At 40.2% G+C, this 22,309-nt stretch overlaps 1 protein-coding gene across 2 annotated transcripts in view; it reads right to left on the reverse strand.

The window, feature by feature from the left end:
* hmcn1 (hemicentin 1) overlaps nucleotides 1-22,309 on the reverse strand; it is a 120,500-nt gene that overhangs the window by 19,618 nt on the left and 78,573 nt on the right. For both annotated transcript variants that reach the window (XM_028445562.1, XM_028445561.1), the window contains exons 61-88: nucleotides 20,715-20,796; nucleotides 20,495-20,626; nucleotides 20,234-20,383; nucleotides 19,237-19,396; nucleotides 18,171-18,295; nucleotides 17,901-18,084; nucleotides 16,677-16,774; nucleotides 16,305-16,583; nucleotides 16,024-16,220; nucleotides 15,041-15,122; nucleotides 12,792-12,928; nucleotides 12,570-12,711; nucleotides 10,922-11,066; nucleotides 10,673-10,800; nucleotides 10,433-10,589; nucleotides 10,169-10,290; nucleotides 9,889-10,053; nucleotides 5,988-6,095; nucleotides 5,732-5,869; nucleotides 5,518-5,652; nucleotides 5,160-5,429; nucleotides 4,155-4,345; nucleotides 3,859-4,072; nucleotides 3,519-3,653; nucleotides 3,134-3,324; nucleotides 1,571-1,652; nucleotides 1,213-1,482; nucleotides 235-405 (exon numbers count right to left, since the gene is read on the reverse strand). In XM_028445562.1, coding sequence (XP_028301363.1) covers nucleotides 235-405; nucleotides 1,213-1,482; nucleotides 1,571-1,652; nucleotides 3,134-3,324; nucleotides 3,519-3,653; nucleotides 3,859-4,072; nucleotides 4,155-4,345; nucleotides 5,160-5,429; nucleotides 5,518-5,652; nucleotides 5,732-5,869; nucleotides 5,988-6,095; nucleotides 9,889-10,053; nucleotides 10,169-10,290; nucleotides 10,433-10,589; nucleotides 10,673-10,800; nucleotides 10,922-11,066; nucleotides 12,570-12,711; nucleotides 12,792-12,928; nucleotides 15,041-15,122; nucleotides 16,024-16,220; nucleotides 16,305-16,583; nucleotides 16,677-16,774; nucleotides 17,901-18,084; nucleotides 18,171-18,295; nucleotides 19,237-19,396; nucleotides 20,234-20,383; nucleotides 20,495-20,626; nucleotides 20,715-20,796 — 4,390 coding nt within the window. The remainder of the gene's footprint in view (nucleotides 1-234; nucleotides 406-1,212; nucleotides 1,483-1,570; nucleotides 1,653-3,133; nucleotides 3,325-3,518; nucleotides 3,654-3,858; nucleotides 4,073-4,154; nucleotides 4,346-5,159; nucleotides 5,430-5,517; nucleotides 5,653-5,731; nucleotides 5,870-5,987; nucleotides 6,096-9,888; nucleotides 10,054-10,168; nucleotides 10,291-10,432; nucleotides 10,590-10,672; nucleotides 10,801-10,921; nucleotides 11,067-12,569; nucleotides 12,712-12,791; nucleotides 12,929-15,040; nucleotides 15,123-16,023; nucleotides 16,221-16,304; nucleotides 16,584-16,676; nucleotides 16,775-17,900; nucleotides 18,085-18,170; nucleotides 18,296-19,236; nucleotides 19,397-20,233; nucleotides 20,384-20,494; nucleotides 20,627-20,714; nucleotides 20,797-22,309) is intronic.

The raw sequence follows: 22,309 nt of genomic DNA on the forward strand, positions 1-22,309 counted from the left end.
ATACATTTACACATACTCACACACACACGTCCCTGAGACGTCATTACAGTTAAAAAGTAAATATTCTACAGCATGTAGAATATTTACGAGTGCATTTATAAAACAGGAGTTAAAGTGACTTTGTGAATAATGATTTAAAACACTGAGACTAAAACCCAAAATATTATAAATACTGAAACTAAAAATGAAAAATAGTTAATTTAGATGAAGGTACAGTTCCCAAAGCTCTCTCACCTGGACAGGGCTTTCCATGACACCTGCGTGTTTCCAAGTCTGGTCCTGCACAGTGACGGCCTCCATTGGCAGGTAGAGGATTTGTACACTGACGTAGCCTCTTCTGAGCCCCAGCACCACAGGAAACACTGCAAATACCCCAATCTGTCCACTCCGAGAAGCCACCATGAACTGCAAAACACAAAGGAGGAATGGGGGGATTTCTTTAAGCAATCCTGTAAAAATCAACATATGAAGATATACAGTGGGGAAAAAAAGTATTTGGCAGCCACTGATTGTGCAAGTTGTCCCACTTAAATAGGTACATTTCAACAGTGAGAGGCAGAATATAAAAAATAAATAAAAAAATCACATTGTATGATTTTGCAAACCCCCCCCCCCCAAAAAAAAATACAAAAAACAAAAGCAAGGATACATTAAAAAAATACTAAGAATTGCAACATTGCAGAAAAACACAGAAAATACTTCAAAAACACACAAAACTACGACAAAAATTAACAAACTGACAGTAGTAATACACAAAATGACTCCAACTAACACAAAATGACAACAAAAATACACAAAATGACTCAAAAAAATATACAAAATTACAGACAATGACCACAAAAGTACACAAAAATTCAAGAAAAACACAAAAAAGTATTTAATACTAACAAATAAGCAAAACGACAACAGAAATACTCAAAAATTACTTTACATTTTACAGGAAAAATACACAAAAGGACAACAGAAATGCAAAAATGCAATTATAACAAACAACAACAAACATACACAGAATGACAGAAAAACACACAGAAATACTATATAAACTCTTTGTTATTTCCTGTGTTAACGCTCAGATCGGTCATTATTCTAAATCCTGACATGAATGTTGATAATGTGGCCCTTCGATCACACAAACACATTTTTGTGGCCCCAGTGATAAAAGTTGCCCCCTCGTGGTCTAGTAAGTCAAAACCTTCAAAGTGTTTTGCTCACCTCTCACAGTAAGACTGACTCTGACCAGCACTGACCCAAGAAGGTTTCTGGCTACACATTCATACTCTGCTGTGTCCTCCTTCTGGGCCCTGCTGATCCTGAGCGAGCCGTTGGACAGGGTCAGGAAGCGGTCGTTGCCCAGTAAAGGTCGGCCCTGGCGAGACCACTCCATCATGGGGGTCGGCTCTCCCTCTGCCTGGCAGTTGAGCACAGCACTACTGCCGGCATCTAAGACTGTTTCCACTGGCTCCACAGTGATGGTGGGGGCACCTGATGAATGAATTGGTGAACATTTGTCAAAGCAAACCCTCAGCTATAGAGTATTATGGGATGAAACAGTACAGGAAGCGACTCCTACTTTGCAATGTGAGTGTGACACTCCGTTCCACCACCCCGGCATCATTTGTTGCCACACACATGTAGCTGCCTGAATCTTCACTCTGTCACATAAAAAAACCCAATTATGATACTATGAAAATCTTAACCCTCCTATTATTCTTGGGGTTAATTTGACCCCATTCTATGTTTATCATTCAAAAAAACAATAGTTGACTTAATTTTTTTGCTTCATATTTCATGATTTTTCCTAATTTAGTGTTTAATATATTTATTGAATTTTTAGAAAAACATATAAACATAGACCCATCCCACATTGGAACATCTTAAAACCCATTGTCACATAAATAAAAATAAAAATAAACAAAATACAAAGGTATAAAGCCAAATGTACATACTTTTACCACATCTTATACGAAGAACAAAATAGCAAAAATAAATGAAAACTTCAACCAGTGCCGGTTTAAAATCAGTCTTGAACCAGTGTTGACGAATGATCGAAAAAAATCAAAAAAGGCCTCCACACTTGATAGAACTTCCCCTCCTGACCCCCATCACACATCTTATTTTTTCCAAATTAAGAGTAGATATCACATCCTAAATCTAGCGTGTCACTGCTGGAGGAGCATCATCCTTTCATGTCAGAAGAATTAAACGTCGAGCTAAAAGGGTTAAAAAGGCAATTTGTTTGCCTTTCTCGATCGGTAACTTCCCCCAGTGACCACGAAGAGCAACATAAAAGAATCTGGAGTTATATTTGATCCAAGCACAGCAGAAAGCACATCGCAAACACCAAGATTTGTCCTAATTTGATGGGTACAATTAATGAAGCATAATATTATTATGCTGATATTTTTTCAAACTGCTGAACACGTATTCCATGCATCAGTGTTCCTCTGGGGGTTGATTTTACCCCAAGCTGTTTAGCTGTGTAAAACCTGTCTGTCTGTGTGTGAACCATTTGTGACCCATGTGTGATTTGATGATGAAGATTTTTATAAAATATTTTCAAGATAAACTAATAGTTTGTCCTGATGGTGGCGCTGTAGGAAAGGTCATGTCATCACTACATTCAATAGGGTTCATACTCTTGTTGTCATTAATGTTTTCAGTGAATTTGAGGAGATTCAGGTCATGGTTTCATAATCAAGGGGTTATTTATGTATTCAACAAATAAACAAAGCACCTGACACAAAACCTTGGTTAACAATTTTCTGACAATCATTTTCTGGAGGCAAATATCCCTGGGGTCAGATTGACCCCAAGGGTCAAATGTGTTAGTAATATTTGAGGATAATAGGAGGGTTAATGAACAAAGACAAAAATATTCAAAATTCCTTTTGTTTTCTTCCGATTGAAGGTTTGGTTTTGGTACAGCCTTGGATACCAGTGACAATTGATGCACATTTGTTAATCGATTACTTCACATTGTTAAATATGAGGTTATTATTTCCCTACAGATCAATCCATCCTTCTTGCTGTGAGGCAAAAGTCCTACCGATATGCTGCAACAATGACTAGAGTAGTATGATGAATGGATGCATGGATTAACCTGTATATGAACCTTGAAAGCTTATTTTCTTACCACTGTTCCATAGATTGCCAGAGAGCCATTGTCGAGCTGACGTATTCGGTTGCTGATCTGGATGTTGATCCCATTTTTGCTCCAGTGGATGGTTGGCAGAGGGTCTCCTCGGACCTCACAGTTAAGGATGGCATTACCACCCAGAGGTTCAATACGGTTAGAGTGAGGGTCTCCATCAATGATTGGAGGCTCTGGAGATCACAGGAATATTTAATCTGATCAGAATCGGCTTTGAAGTGATTTCACTTTGGTTAACTCTATGTAAATACAATAAAACACAAACATAAAGAAGTCGATTTACATTTATTTGAAGGAAAATATAGGGAAGCGTGAAAGTGTAAGTATTAACATCAATAATAGGGGATAAACTTTGTGTGTTTTTTACCTTTAATGTAGACAAAGGCCAGAGACTTGATGGTTCCCACGCTGTTTTCTGCCACACAGGAGTAGGTGCCAGAGTCGCCTTTGCTCACTCGTTCTATTATGAGCTCATTGTGGCCATTCATGTGATCATAGTGAACTACAGTAGTAGCAAGGAATATATGTTAATGGGGCAAAATGTAGCAGAAAACTCCTCATTTATTCCAAAAGAAATATGATGAGAGGTTTAGATTTTTGTATCTTAACTCTTTAAAATGCTCCAACTTAACCATCAAACTCTACGTTATTAGAGTGAACACTCCCACTCCTCGCACTTTGAGCATCACTTTTTAAATCAGTCATACCTGGGATCATATTGTTGTTGAAGGCCCATGTGACTCGGGGCAGGGGGGTCCCTCTGACCCCACAGACCAACACCAGGCGCTCTCCCTTGTTCAGAGCCACATCACCAAGCAGCTCAGTGAAGGCAGGGTGAGTATGAACAGACAGGGTCACTGTCCAGCTGTCCTGCCCAACTGAATTAGTGGCAACACAAGTGTAACTGCCCTCATCATCAGGCTGGTAGGGGAGGATAAAAAGATAGAGGAACTTTGTAATTAATGTGATGCATGGCGAACAGGCATCAGTTGATTTGTTTTACCTGAGCCGTGTCAATAACCAGCTCCCCAGAGGGCAGGATGGTGTACTCCCCTGAGCTTTCACTAAGAGCTAATCCTTCTTTTTCCCAGGACAGACTGGGCTGAGGAACGCCCTCAGCCACACACACCAGCTGAGCCTGACTGTTCTCCACCACCACAATGTCCTGCTCTCCAACGCGAATGGAGGGAGGAGCTGCCAAAGGATAATAAAGAGGAGGGACAAAATCAGCCAATTGAGTATAAGAAAAACTTGTTCTTTGCACTTGAACTTCATTATTGCTGTTTTAAAATATGTGACTGCACATTTTAGAATAGAATCATTTTATATTCATTGCACAATTACAATGAAATTGCACCAGCCCCTCCCAACAACATTCAACTACACTTCAAAGATTCAAGCCAAATAGACACAATCATCATAAAAGCAACATAAGGTAAAAGTCTGATGGAATAAAAAGTTAATCACAGTTCATCAGTATAAACATTCATCAGTATAAAAGTGCACAGGTATAAAATATTTAAAAAGAGACTGTATTTCATTTTCCATTATATTAGTTGTGATGCTAGTGTCCATGGTGTGTGTTGATTATTTAGAGGTGGATGGCTTGTATGTTATTTTTATGAGTTTTGAATAAAAATATTCACAATTTTTACCTTTTTTCAATAAATGTTACTTTTTTTTTACCCATTTTGTTGACTTTTTCTTTCAGATGGGGGTGCGGGCCCTGAAAAATGTTCATTCTTAAAAGGGGGGACAACAGAAAAAGTTTAAGAACCACTGCCTTTCTAGAGAAATCTACTAAACCAAGTTTATTTTGGAAAAGTTGGCTCCATCTGATCTTACAAAATCCACAATCACAAATATTTGTTAATCAAACAGTTGGATTATTTTTCACACAATTGTTGCAGCTAGAAAAACATAATGTATTATTCATTGTTCAAGTCCAGCTATCAATCGTAAATAACAAGATTTTTATGGATCACATTGTGTAATGACAAAAACCTACTTTGTACGATGAGGCTTATTTCCAGGCTGGCAGTGCCCGCTGCATTGGCAGCAATGCACGTGTATCGTCCTGCATCATCTGGCTGAATGAAGGCGACCTGAAGGGATCCTGAGCTGAGCACGCGTTGGCGCACGGATTCACTCAGCTGCTGCCCGTCTTTATGCCATGAGACAGAGGGTGGAGGTGAGCCATCCACCTGGCACTGCAGCGTCACAGAGGAATCAACAGGTGCCACGTATTCCTGAGTCTCTGAGCTGATCACTGGAGGAACTTCACCAGCACAGAGCAAAAGGTAGTATTGTTAGCAACAATTCACAATATGATGGAAGTTTTACCAAGTCCAGTGTGTGTCTCCGACCTTGAACTCTAAGCTTGGTCTTCCCCAGAGCAGTTCCAGCTGGATTTTGAGCCACACATAAGTATGTTCCTGACTCTGACAAAGAAGTCTTGGAGATCTGCAGACTTCCATCAGGATGGACTGAGAAACTACCACCTGGCACAAAGCAGCAAATATAAAGTAATGATCGCTAGTTTTTTATGACTGCACAAACACAGATAGGATGATGATGTACCTGTGGTGGGTATGTTGATGCCCTCTTTTTGCCATGTAATGGTTGGTCTGGGTGAGCCTGTGGCCCTGCAGGGCAGAGTGACGGGGTTATTTAGGATGACATCTAGGGTGGACGGATGGGACTGAATCGTTGGTAACTCTGAGAAGAAAAAAAAGGATCGTAAAAACTCATTATTTTTCAGATATACAGTAATTCTAAGTACTCGCTCAAAGTCACACAGTAAGAGAAGCAGTATGAACATAGAGGGAACATTTACCTTGCACGGTGAGCTGCACATGACGATGGGTGGAGCCTGCAGCATTTTCAGCCGTGCATGAGTAGTGCCCAGAATCACTGAGGTCAGCTGAGGGGATTTCAATGAGACCTGAGAGCAGATGGACAGCAATTAGCTCCGCCTTTTTTGTTACGTTACAATTTCTAGCTCTGCCCCTTGTGTTACATTACAATTTATAGCTCCGCCCCTTTGTCACGTTACAATTTATAGCTTCGACCTTTTTGTTATGTTACAATTTATAGCTCCGCCCCTTTTGCCATGTTACAGTTTATAGCTCCGCCCCTTTTGTTATGTTACAATTTATAGCTCTGCCCCTTTTGCCACGTTACAGATTATGACTCCACCCTTTTTGTTACATTACAGTTTATAGCTCCGCCCCTTGTGTTGCGATAAGTTTATAGCTACGGCCCTTTTGTCACGTTACAATTTATAGCTCCGCCCCTTTTGTCACGCTACAATTTATAGCTCATCCCCTTTGTCACGTTACAGTTTATAGCTCCGCCCCTTGTGCTACATTACAATTTGTAGCCCCGCCCCATGTGTCACGTTACAATTTATAGCTCCACCCCTTGTGTTGCGATACAGTTTATAGCTCCGGCCCCTTTGTCACGTTACAATTTATAGCTCCGCCACTTTTGTCACGTTAAAATGTATAGCTCCGCCCCTTTGTCACGTTACAGTTTATAGCTCCGCCCCTTGTGCTACATTACAATTTGTAGCCCCGCCTTTTGTGTCACGTTACAATTTATAGCTCCACCCCTTTTGTCACTTTACAGTTTATAGCTCCGCCCCTTGTGTTACATTAAAATTTGTAGCTCCGCCCCTTGTGCTATGTTAGTTTATGACTCCGCCCCTTTGTCACGTTACAGTTTATAGCTCCGCCCCTTTTGTCACGTTACAATTTATAGCTCCGCCCCTTTGTCACGTTACAATTTATAGCTCCGCCCCTTGTGTTATGTTACAGTTTATGACTCCACCCCTTTGTCACGTTACAGTTTATAGCTCCGCCCCTTGTGTTGCATTAAAATATGTAGCTCCGCCCCTTTTGTCACTGTACAATTTATAGCTCCGCCCCTTTTGTCACGTTACAATTTATAGCTCCGCCCCTTTTGTCACGTTACAATTTATAGCCCCGCCCCTTGTGTTATGTTACAGTTTATGACTCCGCCCCTTTTGTCACGTTACAGTTTATAGCTCCGCCCCTTTTGTCACGTTACAATTTATAGCTCCGCCCCTTGTGTTATGTTACAGTTTATGCCTCCGCCCCTTTTGTCACGTTACAATTTATAGCTCCGCCCCTTTTGTTGCATTAAATTATGTAGCTCCGCCCCTTTGTCACGATACAATTTATAGCTCTGCCCCTTTGTCACGTTACATTTTATAGCTCCGCCCCTTGTGTTATGTTACAGTTTATGACTCCGCCCCTTTGTCACGTTACAGTTTATAGCTCCGCCCCTTGTGTTGCATTAAAATATGTAGCTCCGCCCCTTTTGTCACGTTACAATTTATAGCTCCGCCCCTTGTGTTATGTTACAGTTTATGACTCCGCCCCTTTGTCACGTTACAGTTTATAGCTCCGCCCCTTGTGTTGCATTAAAATATGTAGCTCCGCCCCTTTTGTCACTGTACAATTTATAGCTCCGCCCCTTTTGTCACGTTACAATTTATAGCTCCGCCCCTTTTGTCACGTTACAATTTATAGCTCCGCCCCTTGTGTTATGTTACAGTTTATGACTCCGCCCCTTTTGTCACGTTACAGTTTATAGCTCCGCCCCTTTTGTCACGTTACAATTTATAGCTCCGCCCCTTGTGTTATGTTACAGTTTATGCCTCCGCCCCTTTTGTCACGTTACAATTTATAGCTCCGCCCCTTTTGTCACGTTACAATTTATAGCTCCGCCCCTTTTGTTGCATTAAAATACGTAGCACCGCCCCTTTGTCACGTTACAATTTATAGCTCCGCCCCCTTGTCACGTTACAGTTGATAGCTCCGCCCCTTTTGTCACGTTACAATTTATAGCTCATCCCCTTTTGTCACGTTACAATTTATAGCTCCGCCCCTTGTGCTATGTTACAGTTTATGACTCCGCCCCTTTGTCACGTTACAGTTTATAGCTCCGCCCCTTGTGTTACATTAAAATGTGTAGCTCCGCCCCTTTGTCACGTTACATTTTATAGCTCCGCCCCTTGTGTTATGTTACAGTTTATGACTCCGCCCCTTTTGTCACGTTACAATTTATAGCTCTGCCCCTTTGTCACGTTACATTTTATAGCTCCGCCCCTTGTGTTATGTTACAGTTTATGACTCCGCCCCTTTTGTCACGTTACAATTTATAGCTCCGCCCCTTGTGTTATGTTACAGTTTATGACTCCGCCCCTTTTGTCACGTTACAATTTATAGCTCCGCCCCTTGTGTTATGTTACAGTTTATGACTCCGCCCCTTTTGTCACGTTACAATTTATAGCTCCGCCCCTTGTGTTATGTTACAGTTTATGACTCCGCCCCTTTGCCACGTTGTGGTTTATAGCTCCGCACCTTTGTCACGTTACATTTTATAGCACCGCCCCTTGTGTTACATTAAAATTTGTAGCTCCGCCCATTTGTCACGTTACAGTTTATAGCTCCGCCCCTTGTGTCACGTTACAATTTGTAGCTCCGCCCCTCTGTCACGGTACAATTTATAGCTCCGCCCCTTTGTCACGTTACATTTTATAGCTCCGCCCCTTGTGTTACATTAAAATATGTAGCTCCGCCCCTTTGTCACGTTACAATTTATAGCTCCACCCCTTTTGACACATTACAATTTATAGCCCCACCCCTTGTGTTACATTACAGTTCATAGCTCCGCCCCTTTTGCTACGTTACATATTATGACTCCGCCCTTTTTGTTACGTTATAATTTGTAGCTCCGACCCCTTTGTCACGTTACAGATTATGACTCCGCCCTTTTTGTTACATTACAATTTATAGCTCCACCCCTTTGTCACGTTAAAGTTTATAGCTCCGCCCCTTTTGTCACAATACAATTTATAGCTCCGCCCCTTGTGTTACGTTACAGTTTATGGCTCCACCCTTTTTGTCACGTGTGAACAATCAACCAATCTCAGGGACCCTACAGTACAATTGTTTCATCAAGGCTAATCAATTCAACAAAAAATAACCTAGACTCCCAACTTGTCAGTTTCAGAACTAAAGTAGACTCTTAGATGAGAGGTGAAAGGTAAAAGAAGACCCTTGAAGCAAAACTTTGTCCATTTGCCTCAACTATGTTACCAGAATCAACAGGACCTGGATGACTGAAAACCTTCACAAGCACGATAAATCAAATGCAATATGATTTTTATCTCATCTAAATATCGAGCATCAGGTCAAGCTAGTCCAGCCACTTCATCTGTCAGTAGCTGTTAACAACTGACAGCATCCATCCCCTAATCAGTTGATCATCCAGTTGATCATGTTCCATGCTTCCCATTGGTTAGAGTTGGTCTCAGCGCTGCATTTAAACCACGACAACACGCCTACTTCCGCACGCTTCGTCTGCAATCGCCTTGCAACCCACCCGAGCCCCCCCTCTTCTGTCTAATTAAACACTGTATTTTGTTGCCATCTAAACATCTGTGATTCTTTTCCAGGGGGTCCTGCTGACCGCTCTCTCTGCTTATGCCTCTCCATGTAGCTCATGGAAAAGCGAATGAGAGCTCCTTTTGCTTCGGGCTTTCCACGCAGCTGCTGAAAAGGGCAGCGAGGTCCCAGAACAGAGCCTTACCGCCCAATCTAAATAAAAATAAAGCTATTTGACTAAAGTGATCCAGACTGAAATGATAAAAAGTGTAAAATCTAAAGTTTTTCCTACATTTTCAAATGTTCTTTTGTGTTTCTGACCTGTTGACAGGATTTTGTATCTTTTTCCCACATCAGGGAGCTGCATTCCATCTTTAGTCCAGGAAATGGTGGGTTCTGGGACACCAGAAGCAGTACAAGCAATGACCACCGGAGACAGCCTGTTTACAACTAGCTCTGTGGGTTCATCAGCAATTGACGGAGGAACTAGAGGAGAGGAAGAAAAGTTACTTTAGAATAATGCTACATGAATACATTTGAAACTTGCTACACAAACCAACAATGGAAGGAAATGTTCCTGAATGTATCATGTGAGTCTCACCAATGACCGTGAGGGTGATGGATCTGGAGTCTTCACCTGCTTCATTAGAGACCACACACTCATAAAGTGCTGTGTCCTCCACTGTGGGTGCAATAATTACCAACGACCCTGATGACAGTAACCTGGAAAGTAATGACAGAGGGTGTGTAGGTATTCAGAGGCCAAAACAAAATGGACTATTAACGGATGTTTATTTCATGCAATAGGAAGGTGACATTTTTGAATAATTTCTTAATAAATAAGAGGAAAAAAACCTGAATCAACCTGTACATATTCTGGTTCTGGTCAGTGCTGATGGCGCGACCGTTCTTCATCCAGCTGACTGTAAGTTTGGGGATCCCAGAGGCCTCACAGGACAGTGTTGTCTGAACATTGACGACAACCGTAACATTGGTGCGGCCCTTAGCAATGGAGGGAGGAACTAAAGAGAAGACACAAAGGATTATAAGGTTGACATCTACTTTTTTATGTCTTTTTCCATGTATTGAAGTTTCTAGGACTGACCATGCACTTGAAGGTCGACTCTCTTGCGTTGAGTCCCAGCCTCATTTGTTGCCATACACAGATATCTTCCAGTGTCGGTCACCTGAGCGGAGTTGATGTGCAACGAGCCATCCTCTGCAAATGTATACCTGCATGAATGTTTATAAACTGAGTAAAATACTGAATTTGGGGGGGTGTCATGGTGGGACAATGTTGATAAAAACTTCAGTGTGTGACTAGGCTGTGGACTCTGGGCGTGAGGTGCTTTACCGCGGGTTATTTCCTGACAATATGGCACCGTGTTTTCTCCAGGTGACCTGAGGGGGAGGCACGCCACTCACAACACACTCAAGCACGGCTGGTGTGTTTATGTGCACTGAAACAGTTGGGGGGCCCTCCTTGATAGTTGGGGCCACTATAGGGGAAAAAAATGAGAATTTACACATAAGACACATATGATCCAATATGAAATGATCTAACCTTTACCACAACCCTAAGCCTTTGTTTGTTGTTTTTAGGACCATTTCACCCCATTTCGTTTCAAGTTTTGAATAATTTTTCATATTTTTTGTTTGTTTTGTCAACTGAGGTTTTGGAACAATCTTGATTGTCTAATTATCTCTGCCAAGGAGTTAGCAGGATTACGTTCGTCATTAATCAAATTTAACACAAGTTTCTCTCCTTTGACTGCACATGCTGTCAAAGGTGAACACTACAAGAAGTGCAATATTTTAAAGACAGCAATGCATGTTTTGTTATTGCAATTAAATAAATACATTTATTTTATTGCATAAGTGTGACCATCACCAGCCCTCCCTAAGGAAGGATAATAAATACTTTATTAAAGAGAGGATATAAAAAGAAAGGGCAGTGTTACACCTGGGTGAGGGGGAGGGGAGAGAGGGCGGGGAAGGGAACAGGGAGGAAAGACTCAAGGTAGGAAATGTGTTGCGTAATCATGCCAGTCTGGGGACAAGTGTGAAGCTTAGGTATAATGGTGGTGGCTGTGGACAGAGGGAAGGAGTGAGTGGTAATACCTAAAACAGGTATTTGGGATCAACGTGTCTAAGATCAAACCCAGTATGAGTTTTATCCCACAGCCCAAGACATGCCAGTGCATCGTAGGCCAATGCATGTACAAGAACCACTACTGCAAACCCAAGCGCTGCCTCAGACCTGAAGATGCAGTCAGGCCAGCAGAAAGAGTGGGGGCCAGGGAGCCCCAGCCCCCCCCCCCCAAGGCAGAGCAGCCCCCCAGAAGCCCCCAGAAGCCCCCAAGATCCCAAGCCGAGAGGCAGCCACCGCCCCCCATATACACACCCGAGAAAGCCCGAAGGAGCCGAGGACCCAGTGCACCCAGCCACCGACCCCAACCCCCAATTTGACACAATTTTAGACAAAGATAGACTTTATTTCAGGAAGATTCCATGAAACTTTGGAAGGGATCCAGATCAATATACTGATTCTGGACCAGTTACAAAAATTAAAAATTGATTATTATTATTTTTTATTACTGGTACATCTTGGTTCATATATGACAATCTTTATGAAATTTGACTCAGTTCTGTCAGGTTGGGTCCTCAATTACCACACAGAGTTTCATCCGGATCGAATCTGAATTGTGCATCTAATTACAATCTTTCGAAAAATGTAACATGTTTGGACCTACTGTATCGTTATTAATATGGAGAGAAATTTCTTACAAGCCTTTAAAGTGTCAATGATCATTGTACCATAATCAGTGCCAATTTGTTGCTTGGCGGAGGTTTGGACTTCACTGCTCTTGTTATTGTCTTTTTAATAGCTCAGGCTTTTCATAGTTAGGATCATAAAACACAGATCAGTAATTATATGGGAAAATGAAAACATTTAAGACTTTAGTTTGGAGTCAATGTGAATTAAAGTGTTGTTACTATACCGTTGACGGCCAGATTAAACTGCCTCGTGGTATTCCCAGCAATGTTGCTTGCCACACATATGTACTGAGCTTCGTCAGTGAGCTCTGCCATGTTTATCTGCAAGTATCGGCCAGCCGAGAGCACTCGCACACGAGCAGAGGCCTGGAGAAAGGGAAAAGAAAACAATTGTCTGTTATTATGTTACGATGCTGCTACTGGTTCGTGTGTGTATAACTGCAGACCTGCAGCGGTTGTCCATCTTTAAGCCAGCTGAGAACTGGAGGAGGAACGGCATCCGACTTGCACTCGAGAGTAATCTGTCTGTTCTGCAGCACTGACACATCTAGTGGTGTGCTCTCTCCAGCAATGTTAGGGGGAACTGGGAGAGACATTAAGAAAATTAAGCTACTGACAAAAACATTCAGATTTAGTGTAAGATTAACCAAATAATAGCAAAGGGGAGGGTGATTTCTGCAGAGGTTGATGGTCGATTAAATTAATGACACTCAAAAAAACAAATATACTCAAACACATTTATTAAGCTTTCATATAATTTACTAGTTCACCAAATGTATTGTGTCTTTGGTAAATATTTATCGTTGCCTTATTGATGCATTCCTGCTGTTGAGACAAAAATACAAACAAAACTAGAACTGCAAGCGGTTATGAAAGGGGGCCAAGCCTTCCCGCGCGACTCAGCCCCCAGGTTTTGCGGAGCCCATGGAAGTAAGTCACAAAGAATGACGGGCTTGCGGCAAACGTCAGGACACAGGCCAACGTGCCATTTGCAGCGAACACGTGGATATAAAGTTTATGAATATGTATTTAGAATGTAAAAGTTACAGGTCAAAATGCATTTGCACCTATTATAGCGCCACATAGTGGTGCATTTTTTGGTATGGGTGGTCTATGTGCTCTTCTATAAATACTCTGTAATTTTTTACAGCCCTCAACATAATACTTAAGCTGAAATAAATGTTTGTTGTTTATGTTGTAATAAGCCACACCCACTTTGACCAATTACGAATAACTTCGAGATATGGCTTCAGGAGCGACCCAAGGTCATACCCACCAATTTTGATAAAAATCAGTCTTGCCATTTAAGAGATATAAATTTCCCATATTTTCAGCGCCCCCTAGTGGCATACAATATTCAAATTTGGCGCATACCCTCAAAGTCACATGCCAACAAGGATCTCAGATTTGGTGTTGATAGCATTTATTATGACAGAAAAATGCAACAGTTCGTGCTTTAATAGCTAGCTAGAAAACTTTACTCGTTATTAATTTGCGCACATTTTGCTTGAACATAATTCTTCTCTGAACTTTAGATCAGGTCCAACTAGGGATGTAACGATTCATTCAACTCCCGATACGATTCGATTCACGATACTGGGTTCACGATACAATTCTCTCACGATTTATTTTACAAAATGGGACTGTAGACAATACGGTACTATTTTCCTTTTATTTTTCATTGTCAAAAGAATTCCTTGATAAACTATTAAAAACAATGCAATTTAACTAAAAATAAATCTTGAATGAAATAAATAAAGGAATAATACAAATGAAAATGAAGCATATTAATTTAAATTCTGGTTCTATAATAAACAATGCAAAACTGCATAATAGTTCTTTTTCTTTTAAAAGTGCAACTGAAAATGTATTTTGTGCCTTAACAATTGGACTTTAAAAAAAAAAAAAACCGTGATTGCACTGATTTACGTCATATTTGTTTGGACCAGCAGGGGGCGCTGGTAACCCAGTGGTCGGTTGGCATGCAGATATCTTGCAGTGAAGAAGAGAAGCTATGCTAGCAGACAGAGCTAATAGATAAACGTGACTTTTACAGATATTCTTTCGGTGCTAAAGGGGCAATGAATCATTTATTAACATATTTAAGAGTAGAAGGCGGCCAGAAAGAAAGTATTAGCAGACTCCGCCCACCGCCTACCAGCCCTCTGCTGGTTAAAAAAAGTACTGCGATTCAATTTTCAGAAAATCGATATCAACCGTGATACCTATGAATCGATTTTTAACTGCCTTACGATTAATCGTTACATCCCTAGGTCCAACTGAAAACTCTGCATGCCAAGTTTCAGGCTGATTGGATAAAAGCTTAAGGAGGAGTTTGAAAAAGTAGGCTTTCCAGTTTTTGCGCCGCCAAAACTCTAAGCAGAAATGGGCGTGGCCTAGCCCAGCTGATTCACTGCTATTCAGAAAGTCTGTGGATATGAAGTTTTTGAATGTGCGACATACGGTGTGGAAGTTATAGGCCAAAACGTGTTGACCTTGTTATAGCGCCACCTGCTGATGGACATATGTGAGTTTTTGCATCTAAGGTAAGCTGGGGAGTCTAAACCCACCTTCCAAAGGGCACCGCCCTCCCTTGCAAGGTTTAGCCTAATAACTATTGTATGTAAAAGGGAACGTGTATAGAAATACTCTGTTGCTTCAGCTTTAAAAATAGATCAAACAAGCTTTAACCCACCATGCACTCGGACTTTGAACTCTTTATCATCATCGCCTGCTGGACTGTTGGCTAAGCAGCTGTATCTGCCAGTGTTTTCCAGCTGAGCGTGAGTACACGGGACATGCAACACAAAAGACAACATATGATTTTAATGGTATCGTATCATATAAAGCATAAAGAAAAATGTTAATGCTGTGTTTAACATCATCCATTTTCAACTGTCCTTTATTCAGAAAAGTGTTTTTTTAATCATGGAATGGAATTTCAAGAGTATTTTTCCATTTCATGTCAGTATAAATATGAAGTACAACTGCATATAGTACAGATTTCAGATGTTTGTAACTGGATGCTTTCCTCTCTGTGATTCTCCTTGTTAAGATGTGATAAGACACGTGTCAAACTCATGGCCTGGGAGCCAAATCCGGCCCTTTGGATCATCCAATTGGGCCCACAAGAGAAAACAAGAATCATTGTGTAAATTAAACTCTATATTTGTAGGGCTCATAGTTTTCTTGGTGCTCATAGCGCATGATTGCAGTCATTTCTAATGCTGAACAGTTGAACAAAATTCAAAATTCTTACAAAATTCTTCAATTTTCCTGAAATTTTGACATATTTACCTCAATTAAAAATGGTCGATTTCTTGCATATTATGTATTTTATGTATACATAGAAATGCAAACTATGGTACAATAATGTTGACATTACTCATTTTCCCACATAAAATCTGTGGCCCACTTGAAATCAAACTCTGTATTTGGCCCCTGAACTAAAACGAGTTTGCCACCCCTGAGATAAGATGTTATTGAGAGTGATCCTTTTTTATTCTTCTTTTGATTATTAATAATTATTAATAAACAATCTATGATTATGCTAAATGTGGCCCCTGAACAACAGGAATTTGCACACTTATTGCTTATTGGAATAAAGGAGAATGTCATTTCTTATAGTTAAAAAAGCTAAAAAAAGATCATTTACAGTAATATTTTCCCTTTGCTGACCTGGGCGGAGGCCACACGGAGCCCTTCTCCCCCCCTGAGGAGGCGTAGACTGTCTGTGTGTGGCAGCGGTCGTCCGTCCTTCATCCATGTTATAGAAGGAGTGGGGATTCCTGTGGCCTCACAGACGAGCTCCAGGACATTATTTATCACCACTGACACTTCTACTGGTGAACCCGAGCCCTTAATCCGTGGAGGGTCTGAGGAAACAAACTAATTAATTCATTAAATATCTGATACATGATGCCCAATTGACAGATTCTTAATCTGTTTTCTTTTGGTACCGAGAACTTTTAGGTTGAAGTTGCGGCTAGCTTGACCAGCAGAGTTGTTAGCCAAGCAAGTGTAGAGTCCCGTGTCGTTAACCCAGGCCTGGTTTGTGTGTAATGTGGTGTTCTGGTTTAGATGGGCGAAGTGGCCGTCGGCGGTGATAGGTACTCCATCTTTAGTCCAGGAGACAGTGGGATTAGGGTTCCCATCGGCAACACACAGGAGGGAAAACAAATGCCCTGCGACTACGGTTACATCCTCAGTGCTTCCTGCTCCATCCAAACCAGGAGGGACTAAGGAGGGACAACACATTCACCTCTGAGTCTTAAAACATGAAATGTTAGGAATCGTGGCTTCGTGCTTAATGTGGAGTTTCTCAGACTCACCATGTACCTGCAGGTTAGAATGTTTGTTGTCCACGCCAGCTCGATTAGATGCCACACATGTGTAGCGTCCACCATCAGACACCTGGATTCTGGTGATCCTGACACACAAAAGAAGCACAACATTATTATTTATTTTCACAATATTGTTTAGTATGCAAATAAAAATCTCTAAATGACATTGAGGCACTTTTTCAAAAAATCAAAAAATAAAAAATAGGTCCTTGTTTGAGTAAAAACAAAAAAATAATGGTGACCATTGGCAATCTTTTTTTTTTGTAACTGAAAAGACAAATAAAAATACAATTAAGAATACTCTAAATATGTACTAAATTGTTTACTATGTTGAGGCTAGTATCCTAAAACACTCACTTAAAACAAAAGAAACAAGAGCACACAGCACAAAACCTCCTCTTTTCCAGATATTTGCAGTTATCTAGATGATTGATCCTGATCATTCACACTTTTTTCAAACTGATCCAGAATCAGTATATTGATCCGGACCCCCTCCAAAATTAAATGGAATTTTTCATGGTGTAGGGCAGGTGTGTCAAACTCATTGTAGTTCAGGGGCCAAATATAGAGCAGTTTGATCCCAAGTGGGCCACAGATTTTATGTATTACTGTGCCCTAGTTAACGCTTCTAAATATACATTAAATACTAAATATGTAAGTAACCGACAATATCCAAGCAATAACTGACATATATCAGTGACAACAGGGTCTTCTCTTCACTTTAAATTTCCTAAATTTATTATGACCAATTTCAATTTAATTAAAGAAAAAGTTATGTAATAATTTCAGCAAAATTAAAAGATTTTGTAAGAATTTTGAGGTTTTTTTCTCAACAGTTTAACATTGAAAATGACTGCCATCATGCAATATATTTATAAACATGACGGCAGTCATTTTTGCATCTGCAAATATTGTTGAGTTTCATTTACACAATGATTCATGTTTTCTCGGTCGTTTATACTTTCTCCTGCTGGCCGAATTGGATGCTCTAAATGGCCGTGTTTGGCCCCCTGGCCTTGAGTTTGACAAATGTGGTGTAAAGACTATCTTTTGTTATCATTTTGTCAAAATCCGTCTTGTAGTTTTGACGTAAACCTGCTAACAGATGAAACAAATAAATAAATAAATAAACAAACAAAAAAGTGAAAATCTGACCTCCTTGGCTGAGATAAAAATAACTTTTTTTTCTCCCTGCCCTGTCCACTGACCTACCGGAGCACCCGTCCAGCAGAGAGGAGTCTTATATGGGAGGTCACGGGCAGAGGGAAGCCATTCCTCAGCCAGTTCAGCTGAGGCAGAGGAGAGCCTGTCGCTGCACACTCTATACTGACAGAGCTGTCCACCACAGTGGTCAACTGCTCTACAGCATCACTGTTTCCACCAATTACAGGAGGGACTGAAACAGGGACAAGCAGACAGAAATAAGCGATACATTTGAGGAAATGAAACCTTTTATTACGTTTCCAAAGATATCAGACTCACCGTAAACATTCAGATTATATATTCGGTCCTCCTCTCCGGCAGCGTTGGTTGCCACACAGGTATATTTGCCATTGTGAGTGGGCTCAGCTCGGCTCAAAGTGAGCGTGCTGCCATCAGGACTGATCCTAAGCATGACAACAGCGATCATCTTTTACTGTTTGCACATGCTTTCCTCTTCGCTAGTTTATATCTGCTGACATCATCTTTAACTGTGACCAGATACCCACAATACATGTAAATGTATTAAAACAATAACTGAAGTGGCTCAAGGTTTGAGAAAACATTTATTGTTTTTCAAATTTATGGTTTACTGCATTGTTTTTGCTACTTTAAACTAAGATAAGCTATCCATGCTATATGATGTTTTGTACATTATGAAAAAAAACATTTTGCTAGATTATACATTTCAAATTAGTTCAATATTATCTTTCTGCCAATATCCAATACTCTCCAACACTTGATATTTCTGATATTAATATCGATATATACATAGACTCCCTCCTTTCTAACCTAATTTTAGGTCACATTATATTAACACATTACTCCTACTTATAATGTGATGCCTCACTGGATTTATTCCACAATTAAACATAATCTTTCCCAATTAATAAAACTAATTTGACTTGAGATATTGAAAAAGTATCATATTTATTATTTATATTTTGCATGTTGTCTCAAATCACAGCACAGTTTGTCCATATTGGTAGAAAAATCTATACTGATGTTAATCGATTGCAACTTGCTAAGTTAAGTTATGCTCAATGGTGTTTGGTACTTTACCTTTGCAGTTTATGTTTTCTATAATATAATCCAATATAACTATCTAATTCATGATAGTAGTGACATTTTGTTGTTGTTTTCTATGTTACATTATCAAGTTATTTTTCCACGTCATATTTGGTACTTCACTATTTATCTACATGGTTGCTGCTTACTTTTTACTTTGTGTTTGCAACAAACTCACAATATACTGTAGACTTTTTTTTGTCAGGTTACATTTAACTCAAAAGAATTTGTGGTCTTACATTTTGTGATGGGATATTGTTCGTATATGCTCTGTATTTACCCGAGCCCTTTGTTTTCAATGCTGTTGATAACTTCACCATCCTTTAACCACTGAATGACTGGAGTGGGCGTTCCCTGGGATCGGCAGGCCAGCTGGACACTCTCATTCTGCAGAACTCCCACCTCACTGGGCAGCTCGGACCCAGAAATGCTGGGAGGCACTAAAAGAAAAATGCCTTTTACTAGAAATCCAAAGAATGAATGAAGAAATGACTATGTTAAAAAGATCCTCCACTGTTTTTACAAATGTGGCCTAAACCCTTTGAAATGTCATTATTAGAAGATCTAAGCCTAATGAAATGCATTATTTTGCACCACATTTGTTTTATTAACTTTTAAAACTGGGACTACTTTACCCTTTACGCCGCCATGTTGAAATGACATCATCGGTGACGTGATTAACTCCTTTTAGTCCATTCAGCTCTATGGAAGGTGAAGCATTTAGGATTATTTAGCAGCTTTTTTAGTCACAATGATAACTTGTGCTACTTTGGGTTTTGCTCTAACAATCAGTAAAACTTTTTTAAAAAGTTGCTGTAAAGTTGATGTACTGTGAGATAATAAATTAAAACCGTGACACAAAAAAATCTGTGGCCACTGGGGGCGACAGTTCCCACTGTGCTGTTTCGTAGATGCCATTAAGTAAAGAAGAAGAACTCCGTGTGCATGTAAAATTTACAAGCTGCTAAATGATCCTAAATGCTTAAACTCCCATTGAACTCAATGGACTAAACACCTCACCAATGACGTCATTTCAACATGGCGGCGCACAGGGTAAAGTAGTCCCAGTTTTAAAAGTTAATAAAACAAATATGGTGCAAAATAATGTGTTTTGTTAGGCATAGATCTTCTAATAAGGACATTTCAAAGGTTTTAGGCCAAATTTGTAAAAAAAACAGTGGAGGATCCCTTTAAGCATTAAACACTAGATTGAAGACATTGGCCTAATTCTTTGTATCTAGTACTTTAGGATTATTGCATGTCAATAACCTATATACCTTGTATTGTGAGGAGGTAATTCTTAATGGCCTTTCCCTCCACATTTGATGCTGTGCACGTGTAAGTGCCGCTGTCTGAAAGTTGAGAACGTGCAATTTGCAGTTTGCTGCCACCGGAGAAGATGTGCATCTCAAGAGACTCCGAGTTCTCTAAAAAAAATACAGAAACAGTTTTTAGGTTTCACATAAATGTTAATAGCCAGGTGAGTGGCTGTTTAATGTTTTTTAATTTAATTCTCTTGAACATTTGCAAAGGATTACCCATGGGTCGGCCATTTTTCAGCCAGGTGAGTGTGGGCGGAGGGATTCCCGTAGCATCACAAGCAAAAGTGACAGGATTACTGATGGTTTCTACCACACTTTCCTCAGCTGGGCCATCAATATTTGGAGGCACTGAGTTTAGAAAGAGTAGTAAAACATTTAATCATTTCCAACATTTGGTTTAGCAAATACATATATAATATCAATCTCATTATTATACCGTAGATATTTAAGTGGAAGTTCTTGTCCACTTGTCCTGCAACATTGGTGGCCATGCAGACATACTGTCCTGTATCTGAAACCTGGGAAAATGACAGAGAAATGTAACGTGCGTGCATCTGTGTGTCTGTGTGACATCAGGAGTTATACCCCTTCATCGATCGGACTGTAAGTGAACAGACGCAGTCAGTAGAAATAGCCAATCAGCTCTCGAGTCTAGGCCACCTCGAAGCTCTTACGCTGAAGTTGACATCTACGCATCCTGTGATTGGATAAGCACTAGTGAGAACCCGGAAGGCGGCTGTAAGATGTAGCCTCTGATGAGAGCTCATTCTCAGCATTGAAGTGTCATAAAACTTACGCCAGAAACATGAGCGGACAGATACAGCTTTCAGCATTAGCCTCCATGTTCATAGAAAAACACTTACTCATGAACCTGAAGTGCTACTGAGAAAAGAAAGAAGCATGGATTTTATTTTCAAATAAACAGACAATGTAGAGAAGATCCATGTTGGTGAGTGCAAGCATTTTATTTGCATTTTTAATATATTTTTGTCCTTTTATTTCATGAGTAATCAATCAACGGTAACGAAAAATAAAATGCCAAAACAAATTTAAAAATAAATTCTGATCCACTGCAATTTCTAATATAGATAACGTGGGGCACGCAGCTGCGCAACGTGTTCAGTTGTTTTGTTGTTGCATTTTCTCCAAAACAAATACAAATAATGTGTTTGCTTTACTTTTTTAATTTTTGCTGAATTGTTGGTTTCGTTATCGCCTCGTTGGTGTCTTATATGAAATGGCGACAATGCACATTTTATTAAACAAACTTGTTTAAGCTCACATATACTTTTGGTGGACATATTAAAATCAGCTTTTATTTTTTAGATTTTGGCAGTGTCCGTGATCTTAGCTTCTTACTCTTAATTATGAATGCGAGCTTATTGATTTTAAATGCTCCGAAAATTAAGTGTTGCTTGAACAGCCTATATTAAGGGTAATGTAATGTGCATGTGTGATTCTGTGTGGTTTCTCGAGCTGTGGTGTCATATTGATGGTATTATGAGGTGTAGTAATTTATCTTAGACTAAGTAGGATGTCACTGAAGGCCTGGGTGAAATGCATGGCACGCCACTGAGTCTTAACAACTCCTAACAAAGTCCTAACAGGTTCGAACATTAACGAACACAAGTCCTAACAAAGTCCTAACGAAGTCCTAACACATTCTAATGAAGTTCTAACAAGTCACGTGGTACACACGTCACAGCACGTGGTCTCCGGGCGGAAAAATATTAATTCCGGAGATTTATTTGGGACAACTAACATTAAAATCGCTGTTTTCAAGGAAACGAAGGCGACAAAAGTATGTACAGTGAAACAATTATTGTTGTTTTCCCTAAATCTAAATACATTTTATGTATGCATACAGTTTTGTATGTGTTGTGTATTGAGAGTGAGGAGTCACGTAGTGAGTTGGGTTGTTTTGGGGGGGGGGTCTGAGCCCGTCAGCCATGATGGTGGTAGACGCCCCCAGAATTTCACGCATTCGCCAGAGCTTTACTTTTTGCATAGAGGAATACGACAGAAGAAGAA

Source organism: Gouania willdenowi, chromosome 4 (assembly GCF_900634775.1).
Source record: "Gouania willdenowi chromosome 4, fGouWil2.1, whole genome shotgun sequence".
Lineage (NCBI taxonomy): Eukaryota > Metazoa > Chordata > Actinopteri > Blenniiformes > Gobiesocidae > Gouania > Gouania willdenowi.